Source organism: Pimephales promelas, chromosome 23, assembly GCF_988280905.1.
Source record: "Pimephales promelas chromosome 23, fPimPro1.hap1.1, whole genome shotgun sequence".
Classification (NCBI taxonomy): Eukaryota; Metazoa; Chordata; class Actinopteri; order Cypriniformes; family Leuciscidae; genus Pimephales; species Pimephales promelas.
The window spans coordinates 5,282,195-5,291,798 of NC_142791.1; the positions used below are offsets into that span (position 1 = coordinate 5,282,195).

The window sequence follows — 9,604 nt, forward strand, 5'->3', positions numbered from 1 at the left end:
TGAAATACCTACAAGACCTCGTCACACTCTCCACGCAACGGGAACTAACCTGAGGGTAACCGGTCTACCGTGGAACAATGTTCTTGACGTAAAGATCGTGAAGAACTTAACATAAGCATTAAGCACATACTTTTAACTTAAGGGAGGAAGGCAATTACGTCTGACCCCCACTTTGTCTTACAGTTCAGAACTCCTCTCTTCCCCTTTAAAAACTGTCTGTCAGCACACATGCCATTCTGTATTGTCAAGAAGACCTAGTTAAAAATAGTTTCGCCATGAGGAAATTAGCACTGTAGGGTGGGAACGAAAGCAAAAAGCTATAAGTAAACAAGCAGTGTGCGGTGAGAGGCTTGATGTGGTCGTGCCACCAGCCTGGATTTGACTCAAATTATGGCGCCTCAATCACCGACATTTGTGCAAAAATACTTACACACATATAGTTTAAAATACATATCTAAGAACAAACTGCAGTTGATTAATTGCCAAATGCAGTTTGAGTTAATCAAAGGCATCAAATCTCACAAATCACAGGACTAAAATTGGTCAAGATGGGTCCTGACTCCTAAATGAGGCCATTCTTCTTTAGAAATATAAGAAAACACTGCATAATTCAGGCTCTATGAAACCTATCAGCACCTGTGGGAGACTTGAGAAAATCTCACTCAGCAATAAATATGACATCTACATAAAAAGTTAAAAGTTAACATGACACAACTGTCATTTACAACACATTCCTCAATAAACACCTGCCACAGTAATAATGTTGCATAACTTCTAACAGTCAGCATGTTCTTCACTTCAATTGTGATATTAACCTTAACCAAAGAGCTGAAAAACTAGACGGTTTGTGGCAGACTCCAAAGTCTCTGTCAATATTATAATATCTAAACTGCTTTTATCCACAATGTCCAAAAAGTACCATGCAATGCCATGAAACACCAAATCCAGAGGGTGAACTATCCAGTTGCTTTATAATACTTGGAAAATATAGTTCATAACTAACTTTCAGTGCAGCTTCAAAGGGCACTTCCAGTAGTAAAAATACAAGTAGTCCATGTACACATCCGAACTAGACTATAAAAGAGCCTTTACACAGCATATTTGGGCTTCCGCAAGAACCAATGAGGTTTATTCACGTGTTACGCAGCATGTTTGAGCTTCTGAAAGAACCTGAAGGTTTGTACTTGCGCGTCAAGCAGGTTCGCATCCGTTTATGTTGGCTGATCAATGTTTAAATGTGAATAAAAGCCTAAATTAAATCTGTTCATCATAAAGCGAAATTTGAACTAAACCACTTAATTCATATGGATTAGTTTTATGATCTCTTTATGAACTTTTTGATGTGTCAAAGTGGTAGTTGCGTAGCTGTCTATGGAGGGACCGAAAGATTGTATTCCTGATGATGAACTAAAGTCTTACAGGTTTAGAATGACATGAGGGCGAGTAATTAATTATAGTATTTTCATTTTTGTGTGAACTATCCCTTTTGTTCATCACTGAAAACCATGCTTGACAGCTATATTTCCTATTCTTTTCACTATATGGAAAAAAAGCAGTTTAAACGTTCTGCAATTAATGCTAATGCCTTTATGTCTGTGTGTAAAGTATATTGTATTTTATAGGCTATATATATTTTACTGTTAAGGAAATAATGACAGCATTTTTATTTTTTGCACCATTAAGAAAATCCCAATAGTAACATTGCAAAGTGACTAATAAAACATGCTGCATTTTACGTTTTGCCAAATTAAAAGACACAAAGTATGAATGGTATTCTTGTTCAGCAAATGCACGTTTGTTTGCAGATTTCTCAATGAATCCATCGACTCAATCTGCAAGTGTCCTAATTAGACAGCAGATGGGCTCATTTTTCAATTACGTTTAATTATGAGACTAGTTTGCAACTTAAATCATTAAATGTACTCACATTAAACGTACACTGTACGCATGCTATCTGAAAACTCCATGCAAATGAGACACAAATGATAACTAGTCACAGGTTGAACATCAGCAAAGGTCGCTGGAGGAAGCTGTTTAAATAAAACTAGTGGCACTGAACAGGAATCTTTTGCAGGCCTCGAGCCCCGAACTGAACCTCTCGTTCCCAGGGAGACGAGTGAGTGACTGACGTAACTTTCAAACGCGGTTCTGAAAGCAACATAGTACAAAATCCCATGACACTTACAATCCAAATGCTTCTTCTTTGGCCCCATGACTTCGTGCGTGGTCGCCTTGCACACCGTTTTGGACACCGCGGAACCGGTAACGCTGTGTTGCGCTGCCGTTATCCGATCCGTTATGCTTTGTCCAGACATCTTCGCAGTTTTAAACAAACAGAAAAAGGGGGATAATAACAAAAGAGGGGGGGAAATGTATACTCGTGCTGTTAAATCCAACGGCAATGCTGCTAGTCCCTGTGATGTACGCTGTTCCGCCACCTGACTGGGAAAAAAGGGTGAAAATAAATGAGATTGCGAGGAAGACGCATCCGGCTCTTTAGACAGTCCAAATTAAGTTTGCTCTGTATGTATGCCGTCAGCTGCTCGCGACATTTACATACCAAACGTCTCCTCCTCTATTAACAGCAGCGTCCTCTCTCTCAACCCCTCTGTCACGCACTCTCCCTCTCCTCTCTCTCTCTTTCTCTCTAACTCCCACTTTTTCCTTCTCAGTGGCTTTCCTATCGGATCTTGCCTCCCCCTGCTGGGTTTAAAAGGCTCGTAGGAAAATGGCGGGTCTGTTTCCTCTTTTCAGAGGATCCTCCCAAGGTTTATATGGATGTTGGATGGTTTGTACCTAACGACGCCATGTTGGCTCTAATCATAAGGCCGGAGTTCTCACGCTACGTAGAAAGTGATTACCACGATTTGACTCGTGAGCCAAAATGGCGGCTCTAGATGCACAGATTCTGTGTATTATCTACCAGGGCGACGGTTCACGTGACGGAATTTCATGGTTTTATATAGTGAATGTGATATACTTTTCTTCTTCGTAAATATTTTCTTAACATAACTGACATGTCATTGATTAAATGTCTTAATTTAACCTAAGAGTGAAACATAATTCAATATAAGCAATTAATTTACCTGTAGCCTAGCTTAGAAAGTACGGATACACTCATACACAGTATTCAGTAGAAATCTTCACAATAATTTAGTAATCTAATCTAATATAATAATCTAAAATAAAAAAGGGAAAATAAAGTTTTCCAGTTTTCATCATTAAATAAATGAATTACTTATTACTCATTTCCAGCTGTTTCACTTGTGCGAAGCAATCAAATACATAAGCATTTTACATTCATTTCCCTAAGTGCATGGATTTCTTTGGCTTTCTGACTCATTCCCATGCTCATTCCTTACAAAATATTACAAAAGGGAGACATCTAGTGATACAAACATGCAAGTACAGAGACATCTAGTGATAGAAACATGCAAGTATACAGAAACCATTACTTGAGGATGAGGAAAAAAATGGTGTTTTAAGGCAGTCGATAAATAAAGAGCTTAAATAATTGGTGTGAATTACAGTAGTTGATTATACTTACCCTTACGAAAAAAGTTCATTTAATCAAGTATAGGGCCTACATTATGTAGTAAGTATACTAATGTCAATATTTACTTGTAGGCTATAATAAACGTGTATTTTAATACCCCTTGGGACTAAATTGGCCCACTTTTGGTATATAAAAGTATATGTTTAAGTGTACTATAAGTGTAACAATAGTAAACTTTAAGTACACAGGTAGTTCATAATTAGCTACGCTTCTCATTTGTACAGCAAGTGAACTAATGGGCACTAGTAGGTAGTTTACTTTTAATACTTGAAAAAATATTTAGTTTATGGAAGTACAATTTGAAGTAAAAATATACTTGCAATATAAAACTACTAAACAAGTAGTTTACTGAGAGTTTTCTTAAAGTGAACTTATTATTAGTTTACTATTTACTGTATATATTATATTTGCACTCGCAGTAGGCCTACCATGTTAACGTTTTTATATATATATATATATATACTTGAAAACATACTTTTAACTGTACTTTAATTTTTTTTTAAAAAACGTTCAGCACAGTAATGTTACTCCCTATGATCTTACTGTTACACTGAAATTGTTCAGTCTAGTTCAATGACCGTTTTCCTTTATCATTTTATACATTCACCTATGTTGACATTGCTGATTGTGAAAGATACACGAATAGTTAGTGTAATGCCTTAGGCTACGCTAGATGTGGCCAGTACCTTGAGTGCTCACTCGTGTTCGAGCATGAGCGCTCTTGTAAAAATTGGTTGCAATCTGAAAATCACAGATAGAGGCCGCTAAAAAATTAATATAGCACCTTTAAATAGCCTACCCACACATTTTAAAATCATATTTGATATGTGCATGCTGTAAAGCATCCCAATATTCAGATCACTGTTGTAATTAGAACTCAAACTGAGGAAAAGGAGAGGGGAATGTCTCAGAGATTGAATGAGCCACTAATGCACAATGCCAAAAGCACTGATCGGTTTCAAGACGAGACTCGTCTGTGTTAAATGGGCCGAGCAGATTGACTTGTGCACAGGTGGCATCAGTGTTCATTGTGTTGCAGTCTTACCGGTAGAGGGCGATGTGCACATGCAGGTTTCTACTGTATGTCCTTATTCACAAACTTTCAAGAGCATTTTGACAACATCCATTTGAGAGATTGCAGGTGCATGCCATCTTTTTCAATAGGCCCTACAGAACATATTCTACCGAAATTCTGGACAACATTTCACAAGTTTGTATTTATATTTTACTTAATACATATAATATATAACTTTCAGGATCCTTTGGCATACAATTTTCACCAAATGCTAAGAGCTTGTATTACTAAAAACAATACCCTAAATAATAATAATATAGAAAAATGCAGTTTTTAATTATTTTCTGTATTACAGTACTGATTCACCATTTTTTTAATAATAATAATATATAAGTTTTAGAAAAAATGATAATAATTGTTATCATTATTACAGATATCTATACCTTATTATAGAAAGTTCAATAGTTTGTATTATCTTTAACTTTCAGGATACTTTGACATCTACTCAAAATTGATAATAGCTTTTATTATCTGCATTAAAGTACAAACACTGTCTTTATAGTAATGTTCTGTATTAAATAATTATTTTGCATACTACTACTAATTATTGTATTATTTTTATTTTAGTAGTAGTGATAGTAGTGTTAAAAAAGTTTTTTTATTTCTTTATTTCTTCTTTATTTATTTATTTTTTATTTTATTTTAAAAACGTTTTTATTTCATATAATTATTTGTATCATATAATATTCATTATTATTATTAAAAATGTGCATACTGCGTTTTGAGATCTTGCACTACAATCCTGACACACTGATATTTTGTATGCTGTTTTTATGAATCTCTGTCTGTGAGGAGAGAGCTGGTTATAGATATGGCTCATAATGAAAAGGTGTGTCCCTCAGGTCTGAATACCACATGGCTTGTGTTTCACACATGAACAATAAGGCATCCTGTGATTTCTGCCACCTGGGACCAGAAACACAGCTTTTCTGTCTGTTTAGTCCAATAGATATCTCTCACATGCACAAAAGTTTCCTCAAACTCTGTCCAGCAGTGATTGAACTATTAACTCCCACCCGCTTCAGAGTGCTTTTTACACAGTAGCGCTCAGTATAAACCCTTATAAATGATATTTTTTTAAGAAAATTGTATTTAATTCGATATAGACTATTTACAATTTAATATTTATAAAACAATGATAAATTACAAATTAATCATATCATTGAACCTGATCTGATTAATTTAAGGGACAGATTAAGATATTGTTGACTAATATTGCTTTTTCATTCTGACCTAAAATTATTGCTTCAAGCATTCTTAAGTTAACCTTGTGGAAGTCATGTATTTCACAAAACATCTTATTTTTAATAGAAATGTCTGAATTGTGAAACTGAACATTTAAAGAAATAGATTTACCTCAAAGACTGTGAACAAAAGTTGCTGCCTTAAATTTTTAAGTACAATCAACTTGGATGTTTAAGTCATTTCAGCTTAAATTGCCTTACTGACTTAAAAAATTATTTGATTCTTGTATAACATAAAAAAGTTGCAAATAGGTTAACTTATAGGTTAACATATGTTGATATAACTTATTGATCATATCTTTTTTTAGTGTATAAAATGGGTCATTCGAAGGGTGTGAGGAGAAAAGTGATATATATGTCAGATGCTCGACATGGATATGTTTTTTTTTTTTTTTTTTATAGCATGTGCTATATGACCCCATTCAACAGCAGATATAACTGTGTCTGTGTTGGATGAAGGCTTACATAGCAATGTTCTCTTTGCTGACAAGAATAGGAGGTAACAAAGTTGGCCGCTGTGACAGACAATACAATACAAACATTTTCATCTGCACTGTACCTGACAGAGGCCATAATCCTGTCACTGACAGACTTTCCTCTCTCTTTTTCACACTCCATCTTTGTCTGCACACAGCTGACTTGTTTCAATATTAGAAACATGGTGAACATTTCAGCTGTGTTATCTGTCCTTATGTTGCAGAACATGATTTCACCAAGTGCAATATGTTCCTGGATTAACATTGTTGATCCTGGAACAACATTCCAATCCACCAATCAGATTTGAGGGACAAGTTTGTCAAGTTTAGGCTTACAACCAGGGTTAGGTGCTTCTACATCAGCATTATTCACTAACATTTTCCTCTGGTTTTAGGGATAACTTATAGGGTTAGGGCATAGTTAGGACTTAATGTTGGAATGTTGTTCCAGGATCAACAAAAATCAACTCGGCAAAATCAGGATGTGCCCTTTCTGGTATTTCTGTTCCCTCTGTATTATGATGATTATTTTCGTATAGTTCATAATGTTTTAACTTGATTTTGAGTAAGCCCCATTAAAAGGGATACTCCACTTTTTTTTTTTTTTTTAAATAGGCTCATGTTACAACTCCCTCGGAGTTAAACAGTTGAGTTTTACCATTTTCGAATCCATTCAGCCGATTTTGTGATATTTAGAAGAATATCAGTAACCAGACAGTTTCTGGTCCCATTGACTTCCATAGTACATTCAGCTGATGTTCTGATATTTAGAAGAATATCGGTAACCAGAAACAGTTTCTGGTCTCATTGACTTCCGAAGTCACCACTGTGAAAAAAAAATTTCCGAAGTCAATGGGACCAGAAACTGGTTCCGATATTCTTCTAAATATCAGAAAATCGGCTGAATGGATTCGAAAACGGTAAAACCCAACAGTTTAACTCTAGGGGAGTTGTAAAATGAGCCTATTTCCCCCCCAAAAAATTGGAGTGTCCCTTTTAAGTCTTTCTCATGTAGGCTAATTTGCAACATTAACAGCCTTAATTCATTTCAGTAAGATTTCAACAAGTTTCAACTGTGCCTCCAGTTAAAACCATTATGAATAAACATGGCACAATCAAGCAACAAAGCAAACCGAATCTTTGTGTCACACACACTCAGTCTTGTCTGTTTTTAGTTTCTGTTTTCATGGACGTTCAGTTAGTTTTCATTGGTCACATGTCTTCCTTGAGACAGAGGCAATTAACACAACTTGTGGTTTGCATGCCACCAAAAGTGTATTCCCTTGTTTAAAATTCCTCTTTTGCTTTTTTCTGCTTCTCACTAGACCAGACGTATCCCGTCTGCCAGATAGCCATGACAACCAAACAGAGACAGATTGCCCATAGTTCCTAATTCCATGCAGGCCGCAGTGATTGATGCACTGGGCCTGACGCCTACTTGCCAGCCAACTGAGGGCATTTCACAGGGCAAGTAAAAAAACAGTAATTACTTATAACCTGCTAAGAAAGAGTCATGCGTTTCCTCAGAAACTATACTCTGATTTATGACACAAGATATGCAGATAGTATTCTGTTAAGAGAGGGTGATCAAATATTACTGTTGGTTACACTAAAGACCTCAAGAAAGGTTAGATATGCCATTGTCACTCATTCCTGTTATTTTTGGTTTTATATTGCATTGCTAACTTTCTCACTTACCTCCTAATGACCCACATTATTCATTGCACTCTGAATAAAGCCATCAGATAAAAAAAAAAAAATACAAGACCAAATGCCTTCCAAATAAAAATAGAAATAGCATTTGTGTTGCGATACGGTATAATCGTGTTCGTAAACACAATTCCTCCCAGTGGCTTTGATAGGCCATTTCATCATTCTATTTGTGTCCCCAAAAAAACATTTGTAAACTATAAAACCATCCTGTAATTGTTCTAGACCCATTAACTGAGCAATGAACAGCTTGTCAAACATTCAAGAACATATAGCCTATAATGTTTTAAAGGCTTATATTATCCAAGGATGCCGTTTGGCAAAGATAAATAAATAATTATGTTATAAAGTTATAAAGATGTTAGCCGTCTAACTTGTGTTAGCCGTCTAACTTATAAAGACTTGCCATCCTAGAGTGTAAATGCAGTAACATGATGTGGAAATCCTTCCAGTTCTGCCTGCCCTGATATCTTGCCAAGGTGAATGAGATTGTGCCACACTGATAAACAGCACTATAGCCTGCCATATAGAGACATTCAAGTGTGAAAAATGAAAGAATGACATTTGCTGGAAGCGCATAAATAGAGATACTTATCACAAATAGCCTACTGAATTGCCCCGCTATAGACCAACAGCTCCATTTTACCCACAATCCCTTCCATCTGAAGAAATTCTAAGACGTGAGGTGAACTTCGCCAGAGTTCTAGCCGAAGGGGCTCAGAGCTTCATCCGATCCGTGTCTCTGTGAGATCCGAGGAGGATTTAGGATTTAAACAGTTTGGGATGGCATTGCATAGTTTTGAAAATTCTTCTCCTTCGGATTGTATTCTGCACAGATTGACAAGCGACTTTTCTGATGATGTATTGCAGCTGGAGCTGGCCTGCAGCCCGAACATCTTGAGCTTTGATTAATCAGGTAAGAACGGACAATGAAATCATTCAAGTTTCCCCTTTTGCTGCAATGATGGACCGTAGAGACATTTCCAAGGCAATTAATCATGCAGATTAAAGGCATTTTGGAAATGATGATGTATAAATGGCAGCTAATTTGATGAAATATTAGTCTGCTATAAATTTGGAAGGGTTGGAACATCGTGCAGATAATGGAAACATGAGTGTTTAGACCACATTTTTGTGATATATATTCTCATGTAGGGTACATTAGCCAACAATTGACGTAAGGCCAAGAGTAGCAGTCGGGGGGTTCACGGCCAGACAGGTGGGATGCCATCATGGGAGGCGGCTGGGGAAGTGCTGACTGAGCTGGGCCAAACAAAGCATCTAAAGCGTCCAGACAATCCTGGTCCCGACCCAGACCGTCCTGGCACACAGAAAGGCCAGCTCAGTCAGCGACGAGCCCAGTCCCGGAGCCGATGAAAAGATAATTCCCCCCCTCACAGGCCACATGCGGCGTGGGGCCACTTGTGAGCGCTGACAGAGCAAGATCAAGCAGAAAGGATATGAGTGGGAAACTTCAAAACCTGCTCATGTTTCTGGGCCCGTGAAAGGATTTGTATAACACATTCACTTTTGATGGACTTTC

General features: G+C 36.7%; 1 protein-coding gene across 17 annotated transcripts in view; it reads right to left on the minus strand.

Annotated features, from left to right (window-relative positions):
- The window catches only part of picalma (phosphatidylinositol binding clathrin assembly protein a), a 39,275-nt gene extending 36,482 nt beyond the window's left edge, over positions 1-2,793 (minus strand). For 4 of the 17 annotated variants that reach the window (XM_089126410.1, XM_089126413.1, XM_089126411.1 and 1 more), the window contains exons 1-2: positions 2,561-2,793; positions 2,186-2,442 (exon numbers count right to left, since the gene is read on the minus strand). In XM_089126410.1, the coding sequence (XP_088982536.1) occupies positions 2,186-2,315 (130 nt within the window). In that variant the 5' untranslated portion in view covers positions 2,316-2,442; positions 2,561-2,793. The remainder of the gene's footprint in view (positions 1-2,185; positions 2,443-2,560) is intronic. The other 13 variants (XM_039675811.2, XM_089126419.1, XM_039675817.2 and 10 more) reach the window with 8 other exon arrangements.
- Between the last annotated feature and the right edge of the window lie 6,811 nt (positions 2,794-9,604).